The sequence below is a fragment of the Rhamphochromis longiceps genome, linkage group LG11, assembly GCF_057381845.1.
Source record: "Rhamphochromis longiceps isolate RC_006_pf linkage group LG11, R_longiceps_female_GT1.1, whole genome shotgun sequence".
NCBI lineage: Eukaryota > Metazoa > Chordata > Actinopteri > Cichliformes > Cichlidae > Rhamphochromis > Rhamphochromis longiceps.
In genome coordinates, this window is record NC_140567.1 from 21,852,403 (window position 1) to 21,870,440 (window position 18,038).

The 18,038-nt window shown below is 41.2% G+C and overlaps 1 protein-coding gene across 1 annotated transcript; it reads right to left on the bottom strand.

Annotated features, from left to right (window-relative positions):
* Positions 1 to 12: 12 nt before the first annotated feature.
* On the bottom strand, positions 13 to 3,924 carry frrs1l (ferric-chelate reductase 1-like). Its single transcript, XM_085422853.1, has 6 exons — positions 3,787 to 3,924; positions 3,347 to 3,571; positions 2,923 to 3,007; positions 2,519 to 2,657; positions 1,115 to 1,361; positions 13 to 1,026 (listed from the first exon to the last, which is right to left on the bottom strand). The coding sequence occupies exons 1-6, from the start codon at positions 3,863 to 3,865 to the stop codon at positions 854 to 856; spliced, it is 948 nt and encodes a 315-aa protein (XP_085278979.1). The 5' UTR covers positions 3,866 to 3,924; the 3' UTR covers positions 13 to 853.
* Positions 3,925 to 18,038: the final 14,114 nt, after the last annotated feature.

The following is an 18,038-nucleotide window of genomic DNA, read 5'->3' on the forward strand; positions in this document are numbered from 1 at the left end:
GGGAGACATCTTAACATATTCAACCATTTTTAATACACTTCAAAAGCTACAATAGCAACCCAGGGGAAAAAAATATTACTTCATATAAGAGCAAAATGTTTCTGTTAACCGTGTTATTGCTTGAACAGGCAATAGTAGTAACTCTTCTCATCAGTCTTGCTGTAAGTCACAGTGTCACAGTACTGATAAACAAAGCAGTTACTGTGGTTGAGGAAGTGAGATGATGAAATCAGACAAGGATGTAAAAAAAAAGTATACGAAAATCTTTTACATAGTAGATGCACCGGGTTGTTCCTGAAACCCTGCAGTCCATATTTCTAACACCAGCAAACAACATTTTTATTTTATTTTTTTAAGGCTGAGATCCACAGAAACGTAGCAGGGTGAGGAGACGGGAAGCATTTGTGAGAGCTGTTTTATTTTCCTTTCATCCTCAGAAACCCGTTGTTTTGGCAAAGTTTGACATTATTCACCAGTGCACGGTGGGTGTCTGAAACCATTCCCAGATTTTCCAGTGCATGCAGGGTTTCAAAGTCTTGTGAGATGTATTTGTTGGAATGGAGTCCTCATATTTTTATATAACTGGAAGCTATCGTTAACACTGAAAATGACTGGCCTATTTTAAACTACTACTACTACTCTGCCCTCTTGTCTAATACTCAGATCAGCACATATCACCTCTAGAGTGTTGCTTTAATACTTCAAGATGCTGTGTGAGTTATGAATATATAGTCTTTCATGTTCAATATATCTAACACAGTCTGTGCAAAGAGGGCACTTGTATGTGGCATCAGATTTAAACTTTTTTTTATTGCTGCTTCATCCTCTCTCTGCTGTGCTGTGCTGTGCTTCGTTATGGCGTCCCCATCAGCAGGTAGAAGGTGAGAGCTACTATGAGCAGTAAGCAGAGGGGAGAATTAAATGTCTGATAAGCTGTGGAGGGCATGAAGATGTCCACATACTTATAGATGCTGATCATGTGCTCGCTGACTGGAGGACTGTCAATGTCGTGCCTCGTGATGGAACCTGTTGGACAGGTAAGATGAAGGAGATGTCACGGGCAAGGGCTAAAAAAATGGGCAGTGTAATCTGACGCTAAAAACTCATCGCTCACCTTGAATAGCAGGTCCCCATGCAAACAGGTAGTACCACGAGAGGTGTAAGTCCACAAGCGTTTCCTCTCGTGGGACATATAACGGTCGCTTGAAACGGCAGGTGACGCGGTTGTTCTCAAATATGCCCTCTTCGTCTCGAGCCGGATTCCTCTTGATCTCCTTGGCCCACTGGCCGACGTTGTAGAAGTGATGTATCCGCACGCGCCCGTTATCATCGTGCACACAGGCCATAACATCGTCTCCTCCCTAAGGAGACAAAGAGTGTTATTTCCAAAATGTGCATAAATTTAGTTCTTGAAAAAACTGACCATTATGATACAGTCAAAGTAAAATATACACTTCCAGGCCAGTTCATTAAAAAATAAAATACCCATGAGCCAGTCACATGGCTCAGTGCATTTAAGCATTTAAACATTTAAGATATTAAGATGACCTTCTGAAGTCCAAAATGAACATCAGAATTGGGAAGAAAAGTGATTTAAGTGACTTTGAACTTGGTTGCTGGTGCCAGACAGACTAATCTGAGTATTTCAGAAACTGCTGATCGGCTGGGATTTTCCCCATGTAAACATCTCTATGTTTTCCAAAGAATTCCTTGTAAAAGAAAATATCCAGTGAGCAGCCATTCTTGAGATTGTTGCTGAATATATTTATCCCTTTATTGGCACACTGTACCTATCCTCTGATGGCTGCCTCCAGCAAGATAACACAACATGTCTTAAAGCTCAAATTGTGTCAAACTGGGTTCTTGAAAATGACAACGAGTTCACTGTACTTAAAGGGCCTCCATAGTCACCAGATCTCAATCTAATGGAGCTCCTTTGGGATATGGTGAATTGGAGATTTCCATCACAGATGTTCATCTGAGAAATCTGCAGCAACTGTGATGCATGCATGCAGCATGATATTGCATGTGATGCAATATCATGCTTTTAGTCTTCGCAAAAAGTTACATAAATGTTGCTCCAGGACTGTGGTTGCAACGTATCAGTCGCACTGTTGTGATGTCAATGTTTTGACCTGGGGGAAAAAACAGCACAAGCTTCGCCTCATTGGATTAAATTGTGAAAGGGTTTACTTTAACCCAAACAATGTTTTTATTAAACAAACTGGCTAATAAATTAATATATGTTTTTTTAAGTTTTGAAACATTGACACAGAGAGTTTATTGTGGAGACCTGCTGAGTCACTGAATTTCATATTTAATTGGTTCAATCTCTTACAGTCAAAAAAAATTCTTATCCATGAGTTTGACGTGGGACTGCTAATTCTTCTGTACCCTGAAGCGATAAAACAAAAAAATCATAATTATATGCAGCCCAAAAGATACAAACACATGGTTTGCTGTCCCAAATAAGACCTGTGTAACTTTTAGCAGTCAGAGATGTTGCAGAGCTGCTCACCATTTTCTTATCAGATGAGAAACCTACAGCCACCCAGCCATCCGTATCTGCGCTCAGCTCAAACTCCACATCTGTCCCGATGCGACGATAACTCAGAAAGTAGTCACACGTCTCTGCATCGCACCCCGGCTTCCCGTACCTGAGTGCAGATAAATAAATGCAAATGCTCACAGTCATTCACTAGAGATAAGATCTCAGCTGGGCAGACAGAGCTCATCTAAACAAATGAGGACACTTTTTAAAAGAAACTGAATCCAGGTTACAAAGAAGAAAGATTAGCTTGCTGAGCGTTCCCATGTTTAGCTCTGGCTCTCTGACGTCAGGAGCATCTGGGATGAAGGACCCCCAGGGATTACAGTAACACTCGAGCTCTTTTTAGAGAAAGACAGAGGTGGATCTCTAACCTTATGCAGCCCTTTGTTACTCCACAGTCGCTGACTTTGATCTTGGCAAAGGGGTCAACTGGGGGTGCTGTGGGGAATGGGTAACCTGCGAAACACAGCAAATAAGTAAATAAATAACGTGAATTTTGTTGATTACACACTAAATAGCTGATACATGTATTCAGTGATGAAGGCCAACTGAGGAGAGGCCATCTGCACTCTGTGTGTGGGTGAGGAGAAGGAAGGGGTGGGCAGCTACCATCGGGGAGCTGGCCTGGGTGCTGAAAGGCCTCATATTGAGGTGACAGGTTGGATGCAAGACAACACTGGCACATATTAACCTTTGTCCTGCCCGTGCTAGGCCCTGTGTGCTTGTGTGTGGAAAAAAAGCATGCAAACAAAACCACTAGCTGCTCATCTTTAGTGGACTGAGTGACATCCTCACCATCATCGGACAGATATCTGGACTCCAGAAACTCGGAGGCGAAGGTGCTGTAGGAGTCCTTGTGAGGCTCTTGGTGTCCAGGCTCTCCGTGCTCTCCGTGGCCAGTCCGGAGTGCTCCCTCATCGGTGGGGCTCGGCGCGACCCCCCACCATCCAGCGTGGATCAGCAGCACCGAAAGCTGCACAAGCCTCCGCAGGAAAATCATGACCAACAAAAAAGGGAACGCTGGTAAAACAATAAATACAAAAAACAAAAACGGTTAAACCGATCTGGAAGAAAACTGGATGTCCATCACTGTTTGAATTTCTGCATCTTCGCAGGTTTCCTTGCAGCGTCACAAAACCGTCTCCTCATCCTGTTTATTCGCAGGGATGCGAGGGGACACCGCGTCTGATTAGGAGGCTAATCCAGCTCTAAATTACCCAGATTCGTAATCTTACCATCGAATTCAGCTACACGCCCATAATCCTCTTTGAAACCGCAGTCCTGATGGCTTCTAGAGCTCATTAATCTTTTCATAGGCTATTTTTCGGTGTTGGGCCGGATGAATGGTATCGCCCAGCCGCCCTCTCCTCTCGTCTCCTCAGTCAATCACAGTAACGTCCAATGAGCAGACGCTACGTGCTGCTGTCACCATCGATCAATTGGAGATTGAACAACGTTTCCACAACAGCTGACACAGTATTTCACATGTTTGGAGTATAAGATGATGCAATGTAAAATAATTAGCCTGTAGAGTAAGATTTTATTGCCTCGGCTGCAATCGGAATTTTAGTCCTAGTCACTGACACCAAATATACCACAGAGCTTCTATTGTTCTGACGAGCTATGCGTTAAATTGTGTTTATTCATCCAAAATTTGGAAGTAATCTAATCTAACCTAACCTAAAAATTACCAATCATGTTTGCACTCCTCTCTCCGAAAATTATTTACTGAAGACACGAATATAAGCTGTTCCTTTTACACTGTTTTTCCTCTTGTTTTTAATCTATATCACTCTGCTTGTTATATGTGCATATATGCGATTTTTAAAAGGTCCAGATTCTGTTCCATAAAAAATGGTTGCATATCCACTATGTTCACATGCACTCTCTGGGAGTATTATACGTCATTTCTAAATGTGGTGCTTAATGTCACTACGTGTCAGTCCAGGTAGCTACATATAAGTGAGCATTCAAAGTGAGCAGGGACTTTTTAGCTGGGCATGATCGTGGACATACTTTGAGTAGATATGTGACCTTACATTAATTTATCATAACAAGTACTTTTGCATCCACACATCCATTTTCTACCAGGTATCTGAGTCCTGGGTCTACTCCGTGTAATCTTCCTGACACTTCCCCTTGGACAGGCGACCAGATGGTATCTTATGTCGCAGCTGACTATAGTCAGATCCTACAGTCGGGTACCTCGGCCCACCGAAAAAGAAAAAGAGGCTCTGTCCCGTTTTCTCTGTGAGTGCACAAAGTCACAGTCCTGCCACTTGATGGCGACATAAATCCACGGTTTGCTCTTTTTTTGAACTTTTATTTAGTTTCATCATAGAATCATACAGAGCATCTTACACTTTACTTTGCTGTACTTTATCAACAAATCTGTAAAGAAGAGCCAGATGAAAAAATTCTGGTAAGTCCCAAATTTAATGTCAAGTCGCTGACGTACAAGACAAAGACGAAAAAATAAATAAACCAGGAGGATCTGCAGCAGATGGGAATTATAAATGCCCGTAAATCATTCCAAGTGCCCCTAACGCAGAAGGGTGACATCAAAATGTTATGTCCATACATAAACACTTATCAAAAGTATCTGCAAATCTAAAGTTTATTTTAGAAAAACAAAATGGATAGTATTATTTTACATTTTTATTAAAAATAAATCAGCAAGTGTGTGGTTGATAAAATTACCTAAATGTAAACACAAGGAAAGACCAAAAAGAGAAAGTCACTTGAATTTAATACTTCAGTGTTTTTGTTAAAACAAAGCAAGTTGAAATCCATCAGAGTTTAAGATTTTTGGCAGCAACAGCAGGTAAGGATTTCACCAGTAATGCTGTGAATCTTTGCTGTTCATGTCTGTGTCCTGTGGGTGATGCTGATGTATCACTGTGTAAAACTGACTAAAAGTGTATCTAGACTGCAGCGACTGTCAGAGATGTCTGAGTGACATCCATGGTCGCACAGCCTGACAGAGTAAAAAACATTTTTCTAAATAAATCAGAACTCCCAAAGTCAGACTGATATTGACTCAAATTTTGTTTCATAGTATGAACCTTCTGTGGGACTATGAACCTTTTAAAAGATTGCTTTTGCAGCCTGATCTTTCATGCATGTCTTAGTATGTCTTCGTGCATGTATGCATGTATGTATCTGTAAGCTTATGTCAGGTCTGGGTCTATAGAGCACCACTCATGCATGTAAAGCATGTGCGTGTCATACGTGTGCATACATACTAGAGTGTGTGACCTTTAACCTCTCTGCTCTTCACATCATCTCTCTCTTTGCAGACACAAATCAGCCTGATCAAATGCTTCTCTTGGTCTCAATCCGCCCAATTATCCCTTGTTTATCCTCCTATTATTTCCACCTCCACCTCAGCCCTCTCTCCCTGTCTCTCTCACCCTCTCTCTCTCTCTCTCTCTCTCTCTCTCTCTCTCTCTCTCTCTCTCTCTCTCTCTCTCTCTCCTTCCCAATTACCGTTCCATGTAGGGGGCATTGCTTGCTGGGTAATGAGGGATTCTGGGCATACCAATCTTAGCTTAATAGCCTTAAAGGGCCACTCATTAACACAAACACTTACTCTGACTCTCTCTTGCACACACACACACACACACACACACACACACACACACACACACACACACACACACACACACACACACACACACACACACACACACGTGTCCACACTGATCCATCCCCATACATCATCCCATAGATAGAGATGGAGTGACAGAAGCAGAGAATGAGCGAGGGACTCAATGGAAGCTGTAGGAGAGAGAGAAAGAGAGAAAGGGAGAATGAGAGAGGAGAGGAAGGATATGTGGGGAAGGGGGAGTGGTGTGGGTCTGGTAAATGTCAGTGGTGTGTCTCCTGGGCCTGAGAGATGAGTTAGTGACAGCAGAACAATGGCGGCGGGATCCATTCAGAAACGCAGCTGCTCTGAGTGCATGCCTGGATCTTTCTTCTGCTTAGCTGTCAACCAGCACTTGTAAAGCCGCAGCTTTAACTCACACTAACAGAAAATATTGCATGAGTGGTCCATTCAGCAGCTGCACACAGCTGTGCATGTGGACACACAAGGTAAGCTCTGCATGTTATGGAGGATCAGCAGCAACGTGAATGGCTAAGTCAGGGCTGTCAGCCAATAAGAGTTTCTGCAGACTGAAAAGTGGCCACTGGAACATAAGTCTTGCATCCTTCTTCTTTCCCTCTGTCACCTTATAGCATACATCCTATGGATTATGGATGGCCAAAACCGATCATATATCTGATATTACAAGTATTGCTCATGTAGTCCAAACTCAATATAGCATATTCCTCATTTCCTATAGAGGTTTTTGTCCAACTGCGGTTTAAAAAGGGGTGAGATTTTAGGTTTAAGAGCTGTCTTTAATTAGGACAAATACGGGTACTGCAAATTATTCTTGAGTCTCCCACATACACTAAAGACCCAAAAATCTCAGATGCACACGGTTGTTTATGTTAATATTACCTTTATTTAACCAGGAAGTTGCATTCAAATTTCTTTCAAAGGAAAGACTTGGCCAAGGTAGATGCTGTACAATCTCAAAACATTTAAAAAATGACACACATAAACAACACAAAATGCAGGGAGTACAACATAATATACAATACAAAAAATGCCAATTACATAAAATATGAATGGCCTCACAAGAAAAACATCTACAGGTTTCATTCACTGCATTCCTTATGAAACTTTCACCAACAGATACAGGCATGTTCATTTATTGCTTTCTGGAAATTATTAAATGTCCAAGGTACATAGTAAGTGAACACTGTTTTCCACAGATCTGTCAGAACTTTAGTTATGTCTGAGCAACCATTTAGAGGAGCATAGGTGGTATGCTGCTGAACTTAGAATCAGAGAAAAATATACCAGTGCTGTTTTTTTGCAAATAGTGACGGCCAGCCCATCAAATCACACAGAGTCCAGGGGTGAATGCAGTGATGATTGCATTTATAATAAAACATGGAGGTGTATGGCTTAGTAAAGCTGAGGCAGAAACATCCATATATCAAACAGTGAATCCATGTAACCATCATAGGTAGAAAAGTAGCTTCCACAAGTATTTTTATTTGAAAAAAGGGTAAGCCAAGAATTATTTGATTCACCATCAGATGTCAGATTTGTGGGTGAATTTTTGTGAATACCACAAATTTTGTTTTTAAATAAAGCTCTTGTATTGCATTCCCTACAGAGAGTGCATGTGTGAATATGATAATATCGTCAGCATAAAGATGTATTTTTGCTGAAATTTTATTTGCCCAGATTTTTTTGTTTAAATGAACCCTGTGGGACACCAGTAGTTATCTCAAGAAAATCAGATTTATGGCACTCTGCATATACAGACTGATTTTGATTTACAAGATTTCAGAATTTCTTCACAGCCTTAGGACCAAAACCAGCATTATTAAGTTTTTTAATCAACACTTCATTATCCACAAATAAGGCAACCCAATGTACTGTCCAGGACACCTATGAGATCATTTGTCACAGCTCTAGCAGCAGTAATGGTATGTGCCCTATCCTGAAACCAAAAATCAATTATGATGATACCAGACTACTACCAGATACTCATACTCGTACTGTAAACTGTAAAGCTGCTATGTTGGTCATCTAAACCACTTCAAAGCCACTTTAAATCATGATTGTAAATTGTACATTTTAGAATGTTATTGACCCCTTTACCTCAAAGTGTATATACTCCCCTTACCCCAGTCTTTATATTTATTCTTATTCTTACTCTTACTGTATTTATTGTTGTTCTTTTACACTGAAGGGAACTGGAGCTTCGTCTCATCTCTCTATCTACTGTACTGTATATAGCAGAGATGACAGTAAAGTTTACTTTGACTTTGAGATAAAAACTGTTTTAACTGCAAAATTACCTCAGATTCAAGGATTTTTGTTAATATTGAAAGCTTGGAGATGGGATGGAAGTTGTTCATATATTGCTGAATCCCCACCTGTGATGTGAAGTCCTAAATGAGGAAATGCTTTTTAAAAAATTGTGTGAGAGGGAAAGTAAAGTAACCAGGTACCCTTTCATTGAAGTCTGCCCCATATTTGCCTTTTAACTATATCTCACCTCTGCGGCTATTAGCTTTATAGGAAAAGTAAAATAATAGTGTCATCCTTTTATTCCCTCATGCAGCAGCAGCAGTAAACCTGCAGGAGTTTTTTTTTTTTTGTTTGTTTGTTTTTTACCTATTTTGGGGTCTGAATTGAATATCATTCTCTCATTCTCCACCCAGCAGGAGCTAGATCACTTATCGACTCGAGTCTGTTTATAACACCAAGCTATTACTTCTGTCTCTAACTTTCCCTCTCACACACACAAACAGTCATAAAGCGGGGCTGTGATCTAGCTGCAGGGATTAATTTAGGAGTTGTCAGAAATCACTTTACTCACAGAGGACAGTAAGCACTATTGGCATGCCTGTTCTGCAGGCTGACTGCACTCCAACCTCCTTCACACCTTCAAAGATGCTAAAAAGATATAAATTGTTACCAGTGGTGTGTTTATTGCACTTACTGGGTAATTGTCTGTAACAGAGTGTAAGAACAAAAGCTTGACTGTCTGGCTTATTTGCATACGTTGTTTGGTTTGTGCTGTTTGTCTGTTGGGTTCTCTGTGTGTACCAGAGGCTGAACGGTTCCATTGTCCTGATGAAATGTTTGCATTAGCGCTAAGGAGGCGCAGATGAGACATCGATCAGTGCTCATTAAACACCTCCAACTGTGGTGACACACACAAACCCGGTGGTGCATATTTATATTCACATACTGAGCCTCTTGCATAGATACAGCTTACAAACAGAAAAAAGTATTTGAGCTCATTCAAGCCTCATACATTGGTCCCTTCTCCTGCGATTGACTCTCAAAGCTTCTATTGACCGTTGACTTAAAATGCTTGTTGTCCGTAGACTTATCCATTAAGCTGTAACACTGCTCTCTCTCCATATAGACATGACGACTGGCTGGGGCCTTAAGCAGTGATTATGGTGTTGGCAGTGGGAGCTGGGGGCTGTACTGTCATTAGTCTGGTTAATCAGAGCCTTGCTCCAGGTTAAGCTCCGCAGCCTCAAGAGACAGGCTGATGAGCTGAGAGCCGTGCCCAGCCTACAGTTCTTGGTTCTGGGCTCCAGCGGCTCCCCTGGCCCCTGCCTGCTCCAGCCAGTAATCTATAACTCTCCCCTGGAGCAATGGATGGAAGCTCAGCCTTCTGGACAACACTGACACACCATGCATGGTAATGAGACACACAGAATGACACACTGTCACACACACACCTGTTCGCACACACCCACACTTACCACTGATGCAGTGTTAAGGATCATCACTGAGTTTCTATGAGTTTGTTCTGCTTGGCCTCTAAGAGCAAGATTACAGACTCAATAACACTCGGGGAAAAAAACAAGCGGGTCCTCGTGACCTTGACTTAACGATTTGATATGACTTCTAAATGCTTTACTACCGATGTCTATGGGGACCAGTAGTAACCAGCTCAGCAGAATGAGTGTATAATGACCACAGGGACTGCTGATTTTCAAACAGCAACTACCCAGACGCACACACACAAATACTCAAATAAATTCCCATGAGGTGAAATGGGTTTCAGCTAAGCTGAGACCCTCCAGGGAGTGGTGTATCTGAACCAGGCTTGCCATTGGCCCGCCTCCTCTATCCCAGCATCCCCTGTGAGCTCATTAGCCCCAATCATAACCACTTCCCTGTGTTACTTTGCACACTCCATCCATCGCCCTCTTGCCACACACAAATTGCGCTTTCCATCAGAAATGGACAGAGAGTGTGAGTTTGTAACAGCAGGAGTACACGTGTGTGTGTATGTGTGTGTGTATGCATGTGTGCGCTAAAAGGACAAGGAAGGTCGGAGAGCCCCGAGAGCCTTCAACATCTCCCAGTGGAGTTTGCATACCCTATGGAGCAGAGAGAAGTAGGCGGGAAAAGAGACAACCAGGTAGAAGGAGGTTAAGAAGTGTGTTTTCAGGTGATAAAGTGGATGACCAGGTTTCACATCAGGGACTTTTTTGCTGTGTGACCCAGATGGGTGGTGAGGGAGACAAAGAGGAAGGAGTGGGAGGCAGGGAGAGATAAAGAAAGAGGGTATTCATTTAAAAAATGAGCATGCAATACAGACACAGGAGGGACCCAAGAGAACCACAGAATGGGATGAGACAACAAAGAGGCCCATCATCAGTTTAGTGAATAGATGTGTCTGTATATCTATCCCTTTTATGTCTCTCTGCTTTCTTTTTCTTTTCTTTTTTTACCATCTCATCTGCTCTTAATCAGCTTCTCATTGTGCTATTAGCCGAACCTGTAGTCTTAATCAGAGGCTTGGCACAGACACCATCACTATCCGCTGCCCTTCTCACACGCGCACAAGCACTAAATAAACAGATTTTAATGTGACACCAATCATATCATCTACTCAATGAGCCCTCCTCCCTTTTGTGGCCCACACCCCAAACATAACACATGGGAAGCTCAGGTGCCCGATCCATCAGTCAGCCAACACACTCCCACTATAAAAATGTGTGTGTGTGTGTGTGTGTGTGTGTGTGTGTGTGTGTGTGTGTGTGTGTGTGTGTGTGTGTGTGTGTGTGTGTGTGTGTGTGTGTGTCTTTTGATGCTGCAGTATCCCAAAGGGAGGGAGGATGATTTTAACTGGGTAACCCAAATCACCTCCTATCCCAAATCCCTTGTGCATGAATACTGTACACACACACACACACACACACGTCTGCATACTTTGTCTCTTATGCATGTCAGTGAGTGTGTATTGATAATGGCCATTAGCATATTTATGATCATTGCCAGCCTCTTATTGTTTGCTCACTCCATTAATCTTCATCTGCTGCCTGCCGACTGACAGCTCAATCTCGCAGGCCATCGCTGGGCAGACATACACACACACTAATGCAGACACACATGCTCAAAATCCACAGTTGTACATAAGGCATACTTGCATCAACAACTGAGTGGTTTGTCTCACACATACATACACACATTATGGCAGCCAGCATGATTGACATTCACCCCTGCGAGTGTAATCACCGGAGGTTATCCTCCCCAGCTGCGCGGGGGTCTGCTCAGCTTCTCGCACGCAGTGCCGAGGCATCATACCTGCACGCTGACAGTTCCTTTTGGGGCATAGGTGAGTGATGGCGTCCTTTGATGAGAGTCCACCAACCCCACCTCTATCAATACACCCCCCACACACTTTAAAAAAATACCCTTTGTCCTTTCCAGCTCTCCATCACTCGTGATCATCAAAGACCTGCGCGAAACTGAGACTGTAAAGAAAAAAAAACACACTCTCCGAGTGAAATTCACAAAAACGCATGCAGGTAAAGAGTTAGTAAACTGTGCTCCGGTAGTGCGTGTGTGCGTCTTTAATGCAGTGACAGTCTGTGCTTGTGTGCATGCAAGCAGCCATCGCTGTATTGCGCACTGAAATGTTAATGTGTTTGTTTAGAGCCGGTATGACTGACTGACTCACAGCTGATTACTGGGTGAATGAGTGCTGGAAGCGAGCCAAGTTCAATGGGAGGTCTGTTCTCCTGTTGCCTCTTCCTTTTTCTTCTCTCCGCTCTCCCCCACTCCCCCTTTCTCCTCCTCCTGCATCACCCTGCTGCTCCAGGAAGAGCAACCTGGGAGCCAGGATGTGTGTGTGTGTGTATTTGTGTGTGTTAAGGCATATACTTGACTTGGGTATAAATTTAACATCAAAGATGTTAAAGCAGGAAGTTCATGATATAAGTAAAGCTGTTTGTGCAAGAGCTTCTTGATCGATCGCTGCTCAGGGAGCATTTAGCAGGTTAAAGGAATAGTTCAACAATTATTTTTGAGAGTTTGATGAAACACTTGATCTAAATTTCATATTTTTGCATTGACTATGAATCTGGACTCAAAAGACAACTGGATTTAGTGTAATGCTGTGTTAAGGTAGGGATGCGGTTTTGTTTTGTTTTGTATCCGTCCTGCCAAAGTCATTTTGAGTCTGCGAGGAAGCTCCTGCAACCTTTCTGCCAAAGACGCACACAACAGCCAGTTGCTAAATGAAATCTCCATTAAATCCTTATGAGAACTAGTAAACCTCTTGTTTCTCTAATACTTTAGTAAAAGTCAATGGAAACCAAATTCAGTGGACAGACACCGACTTTCCTTTTAAAATTAAGCTTAGACTTTCCTTTTTGATAAAGCTTAGAGAAAGAACTGGATCAGGTGACTTTGAAGCCATCCTGTAGGTCCAGGCTGCTGGGGGAGCTCCCAAAACACCTTCACCTATTTTACCCCACTCCTGGTGGGCTACAAAGACTGTAAACTGGTGATATCAGGTATCCTGGCTCTGTCTGAAGTGAAAAGATATCTGGTTTTATCAAAGTGGATTCTTTATTCAGTCCCTACACAAACAAAAATAAGAGCAATAATGACTGTGATGGTTCATAGTATGTGGGCAATCTGTGCCTTTTAAGCGATGAGATGTGGGGCAGTGTCACTTCCAGCAAAACTTTAATATACAGACAGTACACGACCACTCTTGAAATCTCAGATTACTATTAAATATTATCATTAACTTACACTGTGTGGTTTTCTTCCTTACTGTGTTATTAGCTTTTTTTTCTAACTAAACTTTTACTCAAAACTTTACATCTGAAACAAGACTCCCAAGATTTTCGTGATAACCCACCCCTGAACTGGGAAATCGTTCATGTTGGACTCGTTTGTCTTTAAGCAATAAGATGTTTCAAACCACAATATACAGGATAGAACAAGTTATAGCGCTTTTTTCCCCCCTGTAGCCATAAAGCTATTTTTATAGAGCCTATCTATAATATTTCACTAGCAGAGATTATATAAGTTTTATTGTGAGCTCCGACAGAAAGAAGAGTTTTATGGAGCGTCAATAAATCATTTCCTTCATTTGTGATATCAGCTTCTAAGACTGTTTGCCAGTGTGTGAGTGTACGAGTTGCACAGTGTTAACATTTACGGTGTGTAAGCTAATATATTTGAGTACTTTATGGAAGTAGTAAAGTATGAAATACATAATTTGTTAACATGTACCATGTAAAACAGCTCTTAAAGATGAGCTGTGAATACAAATGCTGCTTTTCTTTTGTTAAGGCACATTCTATCATTTATGATCTAGGAAGCTTTTTTTTTCTGCTTGCAGTAAAACTCCTGCGCCTGGAGCAAAATGCAAAAATATTTAGAGTTACAAGAAAGGCTGAGCTATATTAAATGTTTGTGTCTACGTGCATCAGAGAAAGCTGAATGAAATATCCTGTTGTGCTTTTGCTTTGATTATGGATTCTCTTTCTGCAGATGCTTGATTTAAAAAAAAAAAAAGCCAGACTGAACCCAATAAACCTTTTTTTCATCACGCCACCTCTTTTTTTCCTTTTTTAAAAACTAATATTACATTTTCTAACAAATCTATTGAATGTGTAGCAGTACTCTACAAACATCAATTACAAATTCTTATTACATATTTCAGTGTGGTATTTGTAGTGTTTTCACTGAATGCAGTTTTTCAGTTTTTTCCTGTCTTCACATGCGATTCTGTGACCCTCACATTCTGTGTGAGCTCACCTCTTTCAGCTGCCTTTCTTAACTATTTCTGTTCTATTAATCGGGGCCGCTCAAACTTTTCCTAGGATACAGTTGTAACACATAAAAGCATCTTCTTATCATTTGTGGTCTATTATGCTGATGGTGGTATAGTATGTATTCTAAATGTTTTTAAACTCTCAGAGGTATGCTCATCAGCAACTTTATTAGGTGCACCTGTTCAACTGTTCAAAAATGAAAATATGTAATCACTCGATCACATGGCAGCGACTTGATGTGCTTAAGACGTGCTCGAGAGAGTTCAAACTGAGCATCAGAATAGGGAAGAAAGGTGAAGTTAGTAAGTAATGTGACATGGCTATTGGTGTTAGACCGGCTGGTCTTTGCCATCTCCAGTATAGGATCCCAAGTTGTTGCTGTTTTTTGTTGTTGTTGTTGTTTGGAGAATGCTCTCAAAAAAAAAGATGAGTGGCAGTTCTTTGGGCAAAAAAAGTCTTGCTGATGGCAGAGATCAGAGGAGAAGCAGATAGGAAGACAAACAGCATCCCAAATAATCACTTGTTATAATCAAAGAGCATCTCTGAATGCACAACATGCTGAACCTTGAAGCAGATGGGCTACAGCAGCATAAGACTACAGGCAGGCTCACCAGAAAACTGGAAAAACTGATGAGTTTACATTTCTGCTGTGATTTTGTATGGGTCAGAATTTGGCATAAGTAACATGAAAGCATGGATCCATCCTGGCTTATATCAGCGGTTCAGGCTGCTGGTGGTTGGGCAGATATTTTCACTTAGTACCAACTAAGCCTCATTTAAACAACACAAACTAGCTGAGTATTGCGGCTGACCATGTCCATGCCTTTACGACCACATTTCGTACCAGTCATCTTCTGATGGCTGCTACCAGCAGGATGACACACCATGTCACAAAACTCAAATAATCTCAAACTGGTTCTTGAACGATGAGTTCATTGTGCTCAAATGTCCTCCGTAGTCACCAGGTCTCAATCCCATAGAACATCTTTGGGATGTGGTGGAACGGAAGATTTACATCACAGATGTGCAGCTGATGAATCTGCAGCAACTGTGTGATGCTATCGTGTCAAGATGGACCAAAATCTCTATGTTTTCAACACCTTTTTGAATCCGTGCCATGAACAAATAATGCAGTTCTGAATAAAAAAGGGGTATTATTGGCAGGGTGTATCTAATAAAATTTTTACTGATGTAAAGTTAACGTTGGGGTTAAAAGAAACCAAACATCCCAGTTTTCAGTCTGGGATTTTGATGGACTTCTCTTTTTTGTAATAAATACCATCACATCTCACTTGGACATAACTCTCACTCACAGAGGTTTTAATTATAATTCATTTTACCTCACTATTAGCAGAATACAGCTACTTTTCATACATCTAAGAAAGAAATAAAAAACACCCAAGAGTCCCCACAAAAGAAACTCCCACTGAAATGTTAAATAACATTAAAATGTTTGATTGTAATGTCATGGACGTTTTACCATCATTTATACTTTTCTGGCTAAACTTTAAGCACATGGTAAATTAAAATGTTTTGGCAAAACTGTTTTTATTTAATGGTCTTAATATAGAGTTTATTTTAAAAGTCTTTTTCATATCCTTGCTCACTGATTTCTTTGGAATTTGGTTTGATATTACTTAATTGGATCCTTAACCTACACCACACACATCTGAGCACCATCCAGTAATTGCATTATGTTTATATCTCAGGCCCATGACCTGGTTATTGTGCAGGAGGAAGAGTTCAGATTGATGTATTACTGTAATGCTAACTGTGTTTCTTTCATCATCAGCTTCATTTGGCCTGTGATTAACTCCCAATCAAGAGGCTTGATTAAAAGTGGGAGTAAAAATATTCCATACATATTTTAATACCCCACTAACAAGGAAGCCAGCTCCCAAACTGCCAACAAAATAGATATACACCCATAACACGCACGCACTCGCACATACATCTCCCCTTTTCTCGCCTGAAAACACACACCTAAACATTTCACGGCTATCTCCCCCACACCCCCGATGCCGGCTAGGTGGAATTAGAAAACCAACCCCGCGGTCTCATTAATTAATTAAACACCGTGTGCCACTGGCACCTGGGTACCGGTTATCACTGCCACTCAGACACCCCATGATCTCAATAACCACCCCACCACAGGGCAGAGAGAGAGATGGGGAAGTGAAGGGACTGCTGATTCTTCTTTCCCAACTTTGAGGTAAAGACCTTTAAGGAGCGAGGAAACCAGACAGCAACAGAAAGGAGACCGCGGACTCCGTGTTTCTGTGTAGGCGAGAACGTGGAACTCTTAATGGAGCCTGATCAGTGTTTACTGCTGCATGCTTTTGTTTGTGTGTCTTTTCGCTCGCTTACGGACTCCGCAGGACCGTTTTATCATCCACCCTAGCAGGGGCCCTAAATCACTGCAGCAACACGCTCCTCATCATTTGCTCTTAATGCTTCTGGATGTGGAAACAAAGCATGAACACACACATAATTACACACACGCTTTTTTGATTCCTAGCCAATGAATGGTTTACATTCTTCTTCTTCTTTATTTTTTCTTTATAGAAAAACATATTTTGCAAATAAAAACCACAATTGTAATTTAATTGTAAGCAGAGAAATTTTTAGATGTTGTTCATGTTGATCTTAAAACAACAAAATTCTTTAATTTCATAAAGGAAACCTTACAGTGGACACCTTTGAGTAAAATCACGCTACAAACACTCATAAAATGTCTCACAGAAACCCTTTTTTACTGTTACCTAATATCTGTTAGAAGTTCAGAAAGCAAAAGACTGATTACTTCCTGAAAAATGACTCATTAAATATGTTTTTTTTATATATTGTCCATCTATCCAACTGATTATCAACTTCCAATCAAGCACCAGCAGAACAAACAGTGGACAACAGATCAAATGTCAGGTGTGTAAAGCAGGGATTTCTCAGGCTAAACCATTCCTGAATATTAAATCGGAGTATGTATTTTACCCTATTTGCAAAAGTCAAACGTATCAGGTTCACATACATAAATTGACGCGAGGAGCATCGCTGCAATATTCCACACCTTGCTATCTATTTTAAATTAAATCATGGCCACCAGCACTAATTGGACCTATAGGGACAAATAATTTGAAGTTCTGAAAAATAAGTGGTATCGCTGTTGGTTTTGTTGCCTTTCAGCTTTTGAAATTGACTCAAAATGTCTGAATCAATATGAGATGAGGGATTTGAAAACTCAGTGCAGGCGAACCGCGCGACTTAATCAAACTAAGAGAAACATTTCTGAATATGGAATATGACTGAGATCCCCGGTGTCCTGCACAAAAGTGGAAAAATATAGAAGATACTAAATTAATATGGAACATGTAAGGCTCCCTATTATCATGAACTACTTAGAGTCAAGTCTATCTGGAAAAAATTAAGAGGTTTGACATATTGCACAACCCGTTTACAGAGCCTTATATATGGAAGGTGCCCTTTTGTCCATCAGTTGGCTTCAACTCAGAGCAGCAATGGATGTCATGGGAATGTGCAACTATAATTCTTCCAAACTGACATGGAGACAGGTGAACATTTATAATATATGCAGAAAATGTACAACAGTTTGGGTTTGTTGGTCAGTGCGACTGGATGTATAAAACCTAGTTATTAGCTAAGTTTTTGTTTGTTTTTCAGCCAAATTTCATGGTTTTATTGAATTTCTGTGCACCAGCTCTGCTCTTTGTTTCTGCAGATCGATCAGAGTGTGTCCACAACAGAGGTGGGACACTTGATTGAGTTTGCAAACCCATGGTTGGGTTGGCTCTTTGGA

Excerpts from the sequence above, each read along its gene's own strand:
- frrs1l (XM_085422853.1), bottom strand. The coding sequence starts at position 3,865 with ATGAAAAGATTAATGAGCTCTAGAAGCCATCAGGACTGCGGTTTCAAA. Across the intron at positions 3,008-3,346 it reads CAGATATCTGTCCGATGATG|GTTACCCATTCCCCACAGCA; the intron begins GTGAGGATGTCA and ends TGTGTTTCGCAG. Across the intron at positions 1,027-1,114 it reads ATGGGGACCTGCTATTCAAG|GTTCCATCACGAGGCACGAC; the intron begins GTGAGCGATGAG and ends CCTGTCCAACAG.